Genomic DNA, 14,434 nt, shown 5'->3' with positions numbered 1-14,434 from the left:
ACACAATGTAAATTGAACTAATTCATTCCAAGTCCACAAATGATTCCCTGTTTTAACCTTTCTTTTATACAGTACATGTCTAATGTACTGTTTAGTCTATGAACTCACACCTCTTTGTTTCAATGTACCTAACCTCCCCTGATCACGTTCAGCACTTGTTTCAGGGTGTGTCTCAGGAAGTCAGCATGCTGCATCTTCACTTCTCACTGAGCACTGCCTCAGAGAGGCTGTCACTGACTAACTGCTTTTCATTGATCCAAATCAGCAAAAGTTTCTACCTCTTCAATGACCTGTCTTCATGGTTTTTTTTCACAGGCTTAGTAACATTAGCACTCTTGATGGCTCTGCTTCAATGTGGCTCCTCAGGGGCATCTCCCCTGCCTGGCAGGTTGCTGGATGCCCCAGCCCCTCCCTGTCTCAATGGACATTTCACAACTCTGCACGCCAGGCACCATGTCCTGTTGTAACTGTATTTACATGTCTGTCTCCGTCACTCCACCTGTCCTTGCCTGACCCGTGAGCTTGGGATTCTGACTTGTCCCTCTGTGTATCCCCAGCACTTTGCACAGTGCCTGGAGTGCAGTAGGGACTGGGTCAATGAATGAGGGACGTGGTTTGCACAGTCAGTAGAAGAGGAGACCAGTCAGGATAAGAAGACCAGTCTGCTGGGTGGGGAGGGGCCTCGGGCAGGAAAAGGAGCAAGGCCTGGCCCTTCCTTGGCCACTTGAGCAGTGGGGGCAAGGCCAAGGGTGTGTCCCTACCCAGCTTCCTGTGGCCCATCACGGTGCATGGTGGGCCCCTGCCACCTGCCACACAGACTTTAGGATGGAGGAGCTCCAGGGAGCCTTTGCAGGGCAGCCCGACTTTGGCCCTGGCCTTGGGAGGACAGGGTATGCTGATACAACCAGACACAACTGGGTACCATTTTGTATATGATCGCTTGCTACCTGGACAGGCTTGGGCAAGGTGCTTAACCTCTCTGAGCCTGTTCTCTCACTGAGCAGAACTGAAGTTGACCTTGGTGCAGACACAGGCAGGATTCCTGCCCTGGGACCTCGGGCTGGAGCATGCTGATGTCTGCATCTGAACTTCACCTCTGCCTTCCCTGTCCCTGCCCCAGTCCCCGCCCTCACATCCCTTCCTGGATTTGGGGCTTTTCAAGAGAAACCAGGCCCTTGGCCCTGCTTCTGTCTGCAGCCATCCTGGAGTGGAGAAGGCCACTGGCTGGGCATGGCTTCCTCTGTCTGGGCAGCACCTGGGGCTCCAGCTGCCCAAATTCTAACATCTGAGGATGGGGGGGGGGCGGTACCGGGGGGAGACAGTGGGAGGGGGGTGGCGGGTTGTGGGTCAGTGCAGGCTGAAGCCCATGTTCAGTCCCCTCAGCAGAAAGGGAGCATCCTGGGCCTTCCCAACTCCCAGCCCGGGCCCACCCCTCATCTACCTCTTGACCCCATCCCCACCCTCCATTCAAGTCCATCTCAGGCTCCAGCCACCAGCTGGTCACTCCCCTGGGAGGTGGTCTCCTCAGCCCCTCCTCTTTCTCCAACCTTTAACCTTTGCTTTCAGCCTGTACCAGTCCTTCCCCCACTCCAGGAACATGACCGATTGACACCTGCTGGTCTCCACCCTCTGAGCTTTTCCAGCTGGACGCCCCCTTTCCCAGTGCCCTTCAAATAAAGAGAAAAGAAAACTCGGGGTTGGCACATACGCACAGTGTGATTGTGGTTTATTCAATGTGTTTGGAGACATGCTGGTGTCTGGGATCAGGGCATCCTGGCCAAGGAGAGAGCATAGGGTCACTTTGATGGGGATGGGGGTGCAGATCCATTTCTGCCTTCAGTGGGTCCCCCAAAATCCCACAAGGTGTGGGAGAGAGCATCCAGCCTCAGGCTTTATGGACAGGATCTCTGACAGGAAGCCTGATAACAGAGGTGAACCACGAAACAGCCCCAAGCTCCTGAGGTGGGCCAAGGGCTGGGCCAGAGCCTGGAGGGCCAGAGCCTGGAGGACCAGAGCCTGGAGGACCAGAGCCTGGAGGACCAGGAAGGCTGATGGCAGGGCCGGCTCATCAGAGCCCCGTGTCCCAGTGGGAGGAGGTGGCAGCTGGAGTCAAGAGGAGCTGACTCAGATGAAAGACTTGTGTGTGTGGTTCCACTGTGGCCCCCGGCACTAGGGGTTAGTGAGGTGGGAAAGTGGCTCAGTGTGTGGGGTTCTGCCAGCCCCTGGGCCAGTGCCGAGGAACCCAGGTCTGTGCCCACGTCCTGCTAATCTCATGAAGAATCCAGGCCCTCAGGAACCAGGGTGCTGGCTCAAAGTGTAGTCCTGGAACCAGCAGTATCTACAGCACCTGGGAGCTTGTTACAAATGCAGACTCTGGGGCCAGCCACAGACCTGAATCAGAGTCTACACTGGAAGGAGATCCCAGGAGGTTGCCTGTATGAAAGCATGAGAGTCACTGGTCCAGGTGACCATGTTCTTGACCACCTGAGGGACCCTGTAGGTTGGCATGTCCCCTTCACCCGCCCCCATCACCCCATCTGAGTAGGGAGGCCAGGGAGCCAATGAATCAGAGGCCAAACCCAAGCTGGGAGCCAGATTTTGCCAGTCCCCACTTAGCCCTGGCTGAGTGCCTTCCTGCTTCCCCCTGAGAGAAGGGAACATGGCTCAGTCCCTTCAGCAGCCTTCCCCGGGAACATGTGTGTCCTTCACTCACTGCCATGCCCTTGACCCTTAGCCCCACCTCATGGGCTTTGTCATCCAGGTGCCCAATCGTTATTAGCCAAACTGTCATGAAGCTGGAGGCCCCAGAGCAAAACACAGAGACTGTAAGACAGGCTGTGCTCAGGCCTCCACTAAAGAGCTGGCATCCCCCCACCCATCGCCCACGGGGGATGCCTCCTGTGTGGGGCTCAGGTGAGACCTGTGCTCCCTCCCTCCATCCCGGGTTGTCAGAGGTGCAGGTGTGCTGCCCGCCTATGCATTTCAGGTCAAGCTGGCACATCCCTTGGGTTTGTTTTTTTTTTGTCCAGGCTGCTGCACCCAACAGTCTCCAAGTCTATATAACTTAGGGCTGCTCCCCTTATAAAATACAACACACACAATGTGATTAAAATAAAATGCATTTCATATAAATATCTCCATCAAGAGGTCATACATGGAAGGCCTAAACAGCCTCAGGAGCTGACTAGGGTTTGCTTTTTTAAATACAAGGGCATAAATAACTGTACATGGGGAGAAGGGCCAGGCTAAACACAGAGTGGCCCGTCATCGCCTCCTGGTGGTGCCTCCTAGAGGTGCAATCAGAAGAAGGATCCATCCTCACCCACTGGCCAGGCCTGACATTGCAGATCTACTCTCCAAGGGACCAGGGACAACCCAGTTCCCCATGAGCCGGGGAAGGGTGGGCTCAAAGGAGACAAGAGGTTCCACTCAGTGCAGGCTGCTACTTGGTAGCAAGTCAAGTAAAGGGGAAGGAGATGGGGAAATAAGGTGGGAGACTTGGGGGTATAATTTCCCACCATCTCCCCAGACCCTGTGACGTCAGATAATGGAGAGTTGGCTCCATCCTGCAATTCTCGGCAGCACCTTTAACTTCTCCTGTGGGCTGTTGGAGCTCTGGGATCGCTAGGCCGTCCCGCTGCCCCATCCTTTTTCATCTTGTAGGGAAACACAGCACTGAAGATGTCTTCATGATAGCGCTTCTGGCTCTTTAAGGAACAAGGATCACCGGGTCAGTCCTGCTGGTCCAGCCACCTCTCATTCATCAGGTCCAGGCTAGAATGAGCTCCTGGGGTCCCCCAGCTTCCTCATCACTCCTACACTCATGAGCCGTTTCTCTTCCCAATTGTCATGCTTGGATCATGCTTGAACCTCACTTAGAATCTTTAACTCCTCCTCTGCCTGCTCAGGCGGGGACCTCCTAAACATCTTTCCAGGCTTTATGGTGGACAGAATAGCTGGCCTAGTGCTCTGTCTACAGGAAGCTCCCAGAAATGTGAGCAGTTATATATACACGTTTGGTGAATGCTACATACTTTCTCCAAGTTTAGAAGCAGTGTCACTCTGCACAGGAGCCTGTTAGAGGCTCTGAAAGTCTTATGGTAAAGCAGCGTGTCAGCGTTTGTTTACTGAGCAACCAGACTGGGCTGCACAGCCAGGCTTCTGACAGCCCCTCCAGCTCTGGCCTCCACCACCTCTAGGATTCCTTAGACGTTCATGACTGTGCTGAACCTGACTCCCCTAGTTCTTATTCTCCTGGTCCTGGTTCCCTGGCCCAGGCCCCTGACCTGCATCCCTGGCCTGCACCCCGGCTGCCATACCTTCAGCTGGAAGAAATAGTCCTCGACCTGCTCCTCACTCAGGCTCAGCCTGGCAGCCACCAGCTGCTTCAGTGTGTGGGCCACATCCCGGGCCATGCGCACGTCCCCACAGACATAGAGGTGGCCTTGCTCCTGGTGGAGCACGTGGAGCACCTGGTCGGCCAGCTGCTGCTGAAGGATGTCTTGAACGTAGACCTGAAAGCAGAGGAGATGGTGAGCCCCGACCCCAGCTGCTGAGTGGGGAGGGCAGCCAAGCGTCCAGTCAGGCCTGCTGGCCATCGGGAGGCAGCGAGGTGAGTGATGGGCTACAGGCTGAGCACCTCCCCGCTAGAACATTGCACAGGCCTGGGCTGGGCCGAGAGAGATGAATTCTAGCCGAAGCCCTGTCCTGAGGCGCTATTGGTCCAGTGGGGTCCTGATGAACTCTGCACTCACCATGCTTCAAAGAGGCATCGATCAAGCCACTTGCCCTGCCCAGGGCTCTGAGGCCCACCTGCCTACACCCCAGAAAAGGGATTCTCTCAGTGCAGACTGTCTGTGGGCTCTCCACTGTAATGCAGAGCAGGGCACAGAGTCCTGGGCCCCTAAGTGACATACAAGTCCAGGAGCCAATCGGGGCTCCCAGTGACCCCAGCACTGGGCCTGGAGCACTGGCTCTGGGAGGAGCCCTGATGGGACAAGTTCATAAGCGAGGAGCCAAGAGTCTGTCCCAACTCCCTGGGCTCAAGGGGTAAAGTGTTTCCTGGGCCTGTGATGGGTGCAGTGGCCACCCTCCAGCCTTGCTGTGGTTGTGCATAAAGCGGCCTGGACCACCTCTCCCCAGGCAAGTGAGTTTCGGGGGAAGGATCTCAGCAGGCTATGCCCGGGGATTAAGCCACCATGTGGCCCTGACTTCGTCCTGAAGGTCTCAGGGCCTGTCTCTTCTCCTGGAAGAGTGAATGGAAGAGCTTCCCAGCATCGCTCTGACAGTAACTGCCTACAGTTTAGAGCTGAGGAGATGAAGGCTCAGAGATGTGAGGGGCGTGTGTGTGGGGAGCCAGGGCACCCACCATAGTCTGTGCTTTTAATGCTCCTCCCACTGCACGGGCAGTTGCCCCATTACCTTGGGCTGGCCAGGCAGGCGAGAATAGGCTGTGTGCACCTCATGCAGCACCCCCTTCCGGGCCATCTCCAACATCTCCTCCCGGTAAAGGTGGTCCTCATCTGGGCGCCGGCACCCAAACACCAGGGTCATGTGGCCTCTCCGGAGCCCTGCAAGACCCAGCAGGCTGCAGTTACAAGGGTGGCCACGAGAGGGTGGGCTTCAAACCTGGCATCTGGCCACCCAACTTGAATTCTCATTTCATCTCCGCAAGTGTCCTATCTAGCACTTTGCCCACCTCACAGATGAGGAAGCTGATGCCCGGGGCATTCATATCACTTGTCCACACAGGCGGAGGCAAACTGGGACAGGGGCCAAGCAATGTCTGTGGGCAGTGGCACAACTCTCTTGCAGCTCAGTTCTGGCCACCTGGTGCCCCCCATCCAACACTCAGAACCCCCCAGCTGTACCTTTGTGCTCAGTGTCATGGAGTCGCTGCTGCCAGAAACTGCGGAAGGGGGCGATGCCCGTGCCGGGCCCAATGAGGATGCAAGGACGGGAGGGGTCCTCGGGGAGCTGGAAGCTGCTGGCACTGATGGGGACAGAAAGAGACAGGCCCTAGTCCTCAGATACCATGGGTGGGATGCACATGCAGGACAGAGGCTGGGTAGCTGGGGTGTGTGCTTTGGGCGGTAGTGTGTGGGGGGGCGGGGCGTGTGGAGAAGACAGTTATCTCAAATTTGATTCCCAAGTCCTGCAGGCAGCTTCATTTCCTCTGGCCTGAGCCACGATCACCTTGCCCTGGGTCCTTTTTAAAGAGGCTGAGCCTCACTGTCCTCTGGGCTTCATCACCACTGTCATCTCCATCCCTGCTAGAGTCTTGGCCATGTTCTCTAGCGAGGAGGTAGATGGAGAGGCCCCGGGTGACCCCTAAGCCTTCTTTATGACCCAAGGGGTCCAGAGTGGCACCTACACCCAGGTCCCTCCCTTTCAACCCCAAACTCCCTAAACCAGTGGTCCCACCGCATACAGAATGGAGGGGGTACTTACCTTCTTACAAAACAAGGCACTGGGTCTTGGGGTTTCAGACTGCTGAGCCATGTGCTGCAGACACCGTGGTGCAGGGGACCCTGGCCATCTGCAAGGACAGCACAAACTTGACCAACATAGCCCCCCACCCCCGGTGTGTGAACTGCCGCAGTGGCTCCTGGAACTCCATGGGCTTTAATATGGGAGCTGTTTTTCTCCTGGTTCTGAGGCCCGCCCTTCATATACTCAGAGCTGGTGAACGTGGAACGGGACGTAGAGAGCAGGCAAGCCTCTCCTTTGGCCACTGCAGAAATTGAGTCTCAGAGGGACAGTGACTTGTACAGGCCACTCAGGTAGCAGCAGAAGCAGGCCGCAGCTCAGCTTCCCTGGCCCCTACTCCAATGCTCCTTCTAAGAGTTTCTCCAGGGACCCTCCCAGCCACCACTTGGCTCCAATGACAATTGCTCAAAGGGGCCCTTGGGGGTGGCTACAGTCACTGCCCCAGAGTGTCTTTCCCAATACAGTCCTGACTGGCAGGAAGCCTGGGTGATGGACAGCCTCCTGAGCATTCCGGTCGGTTCTGACATCTGTGTGTGGCCCCTCCTTGACTTGTGGAAACCCCAGCTTTTCCCAGGGTACATTCCTTTCCCAATGGCCCAGAATATAAGGGACCTCCAACCAACTTGAGAAGTCCCTTTGGTTTTCCTCTGGATGGAATCTTGCTCTCATAGAACGTGCCTGCCTCTCCTCTCCTGGGCTGAGAGCTGAGCCGGGGCCTGTCTAGCACAGCAAATGGTCTCTGCCCGGAGATCAGAACTGTGTGACTGCGCTGCTCAGAGCACAGAGGGCTCAGAGGTGTGTGCCGGCTCCCCTGCTTTGCTGCCCCAGTCAATGCTCTATTACCAAGGGCAAGGCACAGGCACAGTCCATCCAGGGGCGGGGGGGAGCCAAGCCCAACTGTACAAGATTTTGGATCTTCAAGTCTGTGTCAGTCCATCCCCCATCCCCTGCCCTCATAGCACCCTTCTCAGCACCTCCACAATGACAACTGTCTATTTCTGTGGGTTTCTCTTCATTGCATCCTCTCGATGGGAAGCTCCATGAGGGCAGGGGCTCCGTGTGCGGTATTTCCACACTGACCATGGTGCCAAGGGCAGAGAAGTATGGGACAAATCATTGCTGAGTGAGTGTGTGAGGGAATGAACAATCAAGGCAGAATCTGCCCTGTATTCAGGCTGGACTATCAGGTAAACTAAGAATCATTAGGCTCCCACTAAGTATTGGGTGTTTCCCACCTTTGATCTCATTAAGTTGCCCCAATAGAGGCAGGACTGCAAAGTGGCAAAGTGGAGTGGGGTGGTTAAGAATTTGGTCCCTGCAGACGACCTGGGTGTGAATCTCAGTTCTCTGCTTGCTAATGGTGTGACTTTGAACAAGTGGCCTCAGTTTCCTCGCCTGTAAAAAGCACACAGTAGCCATCTCACATGACTACTAATGATACGCATACAAAGGGGCGAGCTCAGTGCCTGGTTCAGAGTAATCTCTGCCACACACCTCCTACTGCTGTAACAGCTCTGCAGGTGGGTGTTTCACTGATGAGACCAAAGCTCAGACACGTTGAACAGCTGCCCAGCAAATAGCAGAGTTGGACTGCCCCAAAGCCTCTGCCTTGGCCTTACCTCGGGTGCGGTAGGTGAGCACGGCCACGGTGAGGTGGACCTCCGAGGGGGTGCGGTCCCTGGAGGAGCTGATGGAGTAGTACCGGGGTTTCAGGACAGGGAGCTGGGAGAGCAGGAAGCTGGCAGAAACCCGCAGGGACGGGAACGCCTCCAGCACCTCCAGGAATGTGGGACTGTTGGTGAACTTCCACTTGTTGTATTCTGAGGGCTGGAAGGTAAGGGCAGTGTGAGCACCTGCCCCACTCCGAGGGAAAAGGCTGTCACAGTACAGGTTTCATTCATACGTTCGTTCGTTCGTTCATTCATTCATTCATTCTAATTCATTCGCTCCCTCAACAAAGACTTAAAAGCACCAGGCGCTGTCCAGGGTGCTGATACTACCAAGCTAGAGAGACTTTATTTCCTGTCCTGAAAGAACACAGGCCAGTGAGTAGCATTGATCTCACTTTTGTGCTGAGAACTTCACTGTCAGCAACTTGTGGGCAAGAGCCAAATCTTTATTATAATCTCACTTGGAACCATACAGACCTGGGTTCAGATCTTGACTGGATGCTTGTCTTAGAGCTGTGGGATCCTGTCCCAATTGCTTAACCTCTGTGAAATGAGGAGAGCATCACCTACTTTCTTGTGTTAAGTGAGAAAATGTGAGCCAAGTTACAGCAGCACAGCCTCGGGATAATGGCAGTGGAGGTGTCTGGAATCACGGTAATTAGCAATAATGATGATGTAATAATGACATCCAGTGCTTTTTGCAAAGACTTGGGCCTAGAAAGTTGCAGGTGGGTTAATGCATTCTCTTATTAATTTATTAATTCAACCACCCATCTGTCACTATGCCCATTTATCCATTCAGCTACACCATCCATCCTCCAATACTTTCTACGTCTCAGGCTTGTCCAAGATTTGGAAATACAAAGACAAGACACAGTGGCTCACTTTCCCTAGATAATTTTGAAGGACGTGCACTTTGGTTGCATCCTGCAGACACTCAGAAAGACCCAGTTTACTCAACACAATTGTGCCTAGAAGTGGGATGGGACAGGAAGCCTGACCTCCCACCTGACTTTGGCAAGTCTCGCTTTGGACAGCTGGGTGGGTCCCACTTGGAGGTGAAAGGCCAGCTCTGAGCTCTGCCCCCCTCCCCCCAACTCCAGGACCTGCCACTGCCCCACCCAGCAGCCCCGAACTTCACCTGGCACAGGGTCTCTAGCCTCTGTCTCTCCAGTTCTTCTGTGGCCAGCTGGGCCAGCTTTCGAAGCAGCAGCTGGGTTGGGGGCGTGGTGATGTCCAGGAAGTAGGTGAGGGCCTGGCTGAGGGAGCAGGGGGGCAGCCGCTTGTCCCTGACCCAGTAGCTGCCTGGAATACAGTCAGGATGGAAAAGGTCCCATTTAGGTTTCCCAGAGGGTGATGAGGCCTCTGGGGCAGACTCCCTCCTCCCTCCAGCTGCAGGGGAGAGAAGACACTGAAGTTCTGACTCCAGGAACAGCAATAGGGCTCATGTGCCCAACTCATGAGCAGGAAGATGGGCTCAGATATATGGGTGCAGGAAAGGCTGGTCGACAGCCCTCCAAAGGGCACCAATGGTGACTCAATCCTATAAACTAACTATGCACCAGAGTCCAGTCACTCTTACCCAGGCCTGATACCCACGGTGGATTACAGACTCACAGGGACTAAATCCACCAAAGACTGATGTATGCCCAGAGGCCACTTATTCATTTAGAGAAAAGCCCATGACTGCAGTCCCCTGAGTTCCTATACCAGGAAGTGCTAGGAGAGCCGCCAATCACCCTGAGTGAGATAGTGAATCTCAAGGAGTCCTGAGGGGCTCTATACAGGGGGGTCACAGCGTGGATGCTGGGGCCAGTAGATGTGGGTTCTAACTCTGGCTCCCCACTTACTAGCTGGGTGACTGAACTCTCTGAGCCTTGGATTCCGCCTCTGTGAAATGGATGTGATCACACAACTTGTCTTGCTGGGTTTGTATGAGCATTGAATGAAATAGTGCGGTGTGATAGCTGGTACAGCATCTGGGACACAGGTGCTCAATAAATGTTAGCTAAAAATATTAGTGTTACATTGTTTCATCTTCTAGACCCAAGGCCCAATGAACCGCATCTGTCTCCCTACAGTCACAAGGACATCTCTGTCCCCTCATCCCTAAGTGTCGGGCTCTCCCACATTCTCCAGGACACTGGGGTCCAATGCCAGCCTCTGCTCCTCTGACCCTGGCTTTCTGATTTTGGCCCCTCTCTTTAGGGGGACACATTCCTGCCGGTGTCATTATCACCAGGGAAGCTAAGGCCAGGGAGCTAGTCCTAAGGCTGGGAGGCCCGAGATGGTAGATTTCACTCGTTTACCCCTTCTCCTGCCTGTCACCCTGTGCTGTGCTCTCCACATGGACGGAGAGCCTCCCCTTAGCACAGGAAGGGGGTGCCCTCGGGCCTCCCAGGGACAGTGTCCTCTCCCTGGTGAGGATGGCCAGGAGGAGCCACACTCTCCATGAGCCCTGCTCACTGCCCGGGAGGGTGGGAATAAACCAGAGCCTTGGTGGGGCCGCAGTATGGCATTAGAATGCCATGAAAATGTGGAGAGGGTATATACTTGGGGATCTGAGGAGGCTCCTGTGGTGTATTCTCTGACTTCTAGACAGATGTTCATTAGCCTGTGGGGAATGAACCTCCCTCCATTCCTGCGTTTATTTGGTGCCAGGAATTGTGGTGAAGGTTGCATTTGTATCCGCTCATTTGTTTTTCACAACAAGCCTACAAGGAAAGCTCTTAGCATCTCTATTTTAGAGAAAACAAATAAAGCCTAGAGCGATTAGTCCATATGCCCAAGGTCACACTGCTGGACCAGGGACTTGAGCCTTCAAACCTCACCATTTTTACAGTTTCCACATTTCTCTCTTCTGTCACCATGCAAGCTGCACATATATGCCTTCGGTGGGGACTAAAGAGGCAGTGCATGTGAAACGTTGGCATATAGTAATTACCCAACAAGTGCTAGCTGCTACTGTTACTGTTATAATAATTATGATGAATAACATCCTTGCATATCGACCTCCTGTACTAGGTGGTGAGTTCTCTGAGGGCAGACACCAAGTCTCATTCATTTATTCGCCCAGGGCCTGTCTGTTATATAGACGAGACCAGCTAAAATTTCGATAGAAAAATAAAGGAATCAGTCAATCATTTAAAAAATGGCCAGTTAAGCAAAAGAATGAAGGAAAAAGGGCCTCTGATGTTGGGCAGATGGTCCCAAAGAAGCACCCTGTTTGCTGGCCTGCCACCTGGTTGAGAACTGTTTGTAAGGCGCAGGCGTGGACGCCACCCCTCCTCCCCGCCCCAGCAGGAAGGGGAGGGTTAGCTGCCTGCAGTGCAGGCCCAGGCCCAGCCCATCAGCTGGTTGGGGGGTTGGTGGGAGGATGTTGGGGCCGCCTCAGCAGAGGGTCCCTGTAGAGGGCTCACCGGTCTCGCTGAGGGTCTCCAGGCACACGGGTTGGTGGGGTGCGGGGCCATCCACCACTCGCTCCAAAATGCCTTGAACCAGGGCTGGCTGGTTGCTTGGGAAAACCCCCAGGTGCTCTCCAGGCTGGTAGCTGAGGCCTGGGCTGCCCTCATAGGAGAGTTCCACCAGGAGCGTGGTGCGGCTGGAAATGGGGAGGAGAAACCGCTGGTAAGCCACCAGGACTTCCTCCAGGGCTCCCGGCAGGTGGGCCGCTTTCCCCCGGAAATATGCCCTCCTTTCATTTTCCTGCCTGATTCCATGAGCACGGTCACCAGCGCCCCCCCCCCCCCGACCCCCCCACTCCCCCCTGGCTAGGGCACCCAGAGGGACCTGAGGCTGGGCAGACTTAAGGCTTCTCCGTACGGAGAGGGTGGGCAGCACCCTCCCTATGCAGTCCTCCCAAGCCCACGAGGGCTTGACCACGGACTCCACCTAAAGAAAGCATCTCTCCAGGAGAGATGGAGGCAAATCCGGTTCTTGCTAGAACAAAGCCCAGTTTTGCTAATGAATGGGGAGGACAGCACAGAGAAACAAAACCTACAGAGAATCCACAGCATGGGCCTACCCTGGCAGGAAAGTCCTTCCCTGCTAGACTTTTCCTGAAAGTTCTTAAGGAAGAGACAAATGGCCCTAGCTGGTTTGGCTCAGTGGATAGAGCACTGGCCTGTAGACTGAAGGATCCCAGGTTCGATTCCAGTCAAGGGCACATGCCCAGATTGTGGTTCGATCCCCAGTAGGGGGCATGCAAGAGGCAGCCAACCGATGATTCTCTTTTATCACTGATGTTTCTATCTCTCTCTCCCTCTCCCTTTCTCTCTGAAATCAATATATATATATATATATATATATATATATATATATATATATATATATTTAAAGGAAAATAAAAAAAGGAGCCAAATGGTTGAATTTCCCTCGCCCCCCTTTTTGGTGAGAGAGTTAAGTGGCAAAGGGCAGGAAGTGAGGCAGGCCCCCAGTTGGGAAACTGGCCCAGGATGAATGGAGACCAGATGTAGAGGACTGGTGGCCACGGGGTTACCGGTCAAGCCGGCCCTTACTGCTAATGCCGGTGGACACAGCTCTCTTCTCAAAGACTGACTTGCCCTGCACTTCCTTTCATTAAAATGAAACCTGTGGACCATCACCCAGAGCCCTGCGCTCTACCCTACCTGGATTTGGGGCTCTGTAGATTCTGCCGCGATTTGAGCTTCATGGTGAACACATTCTTGGCGTGCATTCCACTGAGGGCTGTGGGGACAGAGAGGCGGTGAGATGGCCAATGGCTCCCAAGCACCGGTGGGGCAGCCTCCATGTGCCTGAGTCAGTGCTATCCGGACACTGCCCTCGGGAGGTCCCACTGAGGGCGTGGGAGGGTTTCCAAGGACATCCTGGACCCGCAGGAGAGCACCGTGGAAGCGGGGGATCTCCTAAACAAGCAGAAATGTGCAGGCCCACCGGACGCATGGGACAGCTAAAGGGGGAGCTCGAAGGCATGGCATCTGGGGGCACCACTGAGAGTTCACAGCCTGCGGAATGTTCTGGAATTGCCTCTGCAGATGTTCTTTACAATACGTGGCTGCCATCGGAGCCGAAAGGGTGGGGCTCAGATCTCAACTTGGCCACATGCTGGCGACTCACATCGCCTCCCTGAAGTTCCTTTTCTCTGTGCCTGTCTTGCAGGATGAGTGTCAGGGCTCGCTTAGAGTGGGTGGGCAAAGAGCCCAGCACAGTGCCTGGCACACAGGAGGCCCTCAGTTGGTGTGGCCCTCTTCTCTCTCCACCTCCCTCCCAGGGCTTCCTCCTTAAATGGCCTCCCTCAGAGACGAAGCAAGGCCTCGATTCTGGCACCCCAACCGGCTCTTGGAGGCAACAAGAGAGAGACGCCTGGCAGCCCTAGGCCCGCTGCCCCTGTTCAGAGGGTCCCCTGCTCAAAGACCCCACTAGGCAGGAAGGGCCAGCCAGCCGTGTGGTGCAGGGAAGCAGGTACCTTTGTTGAGGTCCAAAGGCTGAGAGTCCCGCACGAGCCGGTAGTGGTGCGGGGTCCCAGGTCACATTGGTGGTGTAGAGCTTGGGGATCTGAATGCGGTGTTTGCCGCGGACATCAAACGCCTCACAGGCTGCCTGGAAGGGGTCAGAGGGAATCCGTGTTCGTGAGCGCCCTCATCATCAGCGGCACCACCACCACCGGGGAAACGCTTCGCTTAAGGGAGGAGTTTGCTAAATCAGGAGTCAAACCTCGGGCAACAAAGACCTGAACTGTGTGGTCCCCATCCCCAAGCTCTCTGTCCCCAACAAGACCAGGTTGTCAAGAGGCGCTGGATAGTCAGAGGGGAAAAGATCTTAAACCAAAGCTCCCAGGAGTCAGGGAGGTGTCCTGCTGCCTTCTCCTACCCGGGGACACAGGCCTAAAGTGGAGCTCTTCCAGGGGGGGAGGGTCGAGGAAGAGCAGCAGCGACCTGAGCTCACAGGCCTGCAACCTCAGCCTCACCTGGGACCATGCCTGCAGGACCAGGCAGAGGTCATGCCACCCAGGACGCCCGGCACAGTTGTCCTGGGCATAAATGCACCACTGCCCCCTGTCCATGCTGTGGGGCAGCACCAGCTGTGAACTGACCTTGAAGGTTTGCACGGCCCAGCTGCGGAAGGCCTCTTCCTGCCCACTGAGCTCGTCCCCTTCCCCCATCGGGGTGAGCTGAGACGCTCCCAGGTGGGACAACTTCTGGTCGACATCATGAGCGAAGGCGCAGAACTGAGGGTACATGCTGGAACCGAGGCCAAACACGGCATACCTGCCCGAGGAGGACACACACATACAG

The 14,434-nt window shown here is 55.1% G+C and overlaps 1 protein-coding gene across 1 annotated transcript in view; it reads right to left on the bottom strand.

Moving 5' to 3' along the window:
- Positions 1–3,126: 3,126 nt before the first annotated feature.
- Positions 3,127–14,434, bottom strand: part of NOS2 (nitric oxide synthase 2) — a 33,216-nt gene continuing 21,908 nt past the window's right edge. The window contains 12 exon segments of the mRNA XM_070392933.1: positions 3,127–3,707; positions 4,320–4,514; positions 5,422–5,570; positions 5,871–5,992; positions 6,451–6,538; positions 8,109–8,316; positions 9,301–9,464; positions 11,579–11,760; positions 12,788–12,866; positions 13,606–13,657; positions 13,659–13,739; positions 14,233–14,407. Of these exon segments, the coding sequence (XP_070249034.1) occupies positions 3,588–3,707; positions 4,320–4,514; positions 5,422–5,570; positions 5,871–5,992; positions 6,451–6,538; positions 8,109–8,316; positions 9,301–9,464; positions 11,579–11,760; positions 12,788–12,866; positions 13,606–13,657; positions 13,659–13,739; positions 14,233–14,407 (1,615 nt within the window). The 3' untranslated portion in view covers positions 3,127–3,587.

The sequence above is a fragment of the Myotis yumanensis genome, unplaced genomic scaffold (assembly GCF_028538775.1).
Source record: "Myotis yumanensis isolate MYYU_CA2020_CCGP unplaced genomic scaffold, mMyoYum1.0.hap1 SCAF_16, whole genome shotgun sequence".
Classification (NCBI taxonomy): domain Eukaryota; kingdom Metazoa; phylum Chordata; class Mammalia; order Chiroptera; family Vespertilionidae; genus Myotis; species Myotis yumanensis.
Note: the sequence above shows the minus strand (reverse complement) of the source record. Positions and strands in the feature narration are given on the sequence as shown.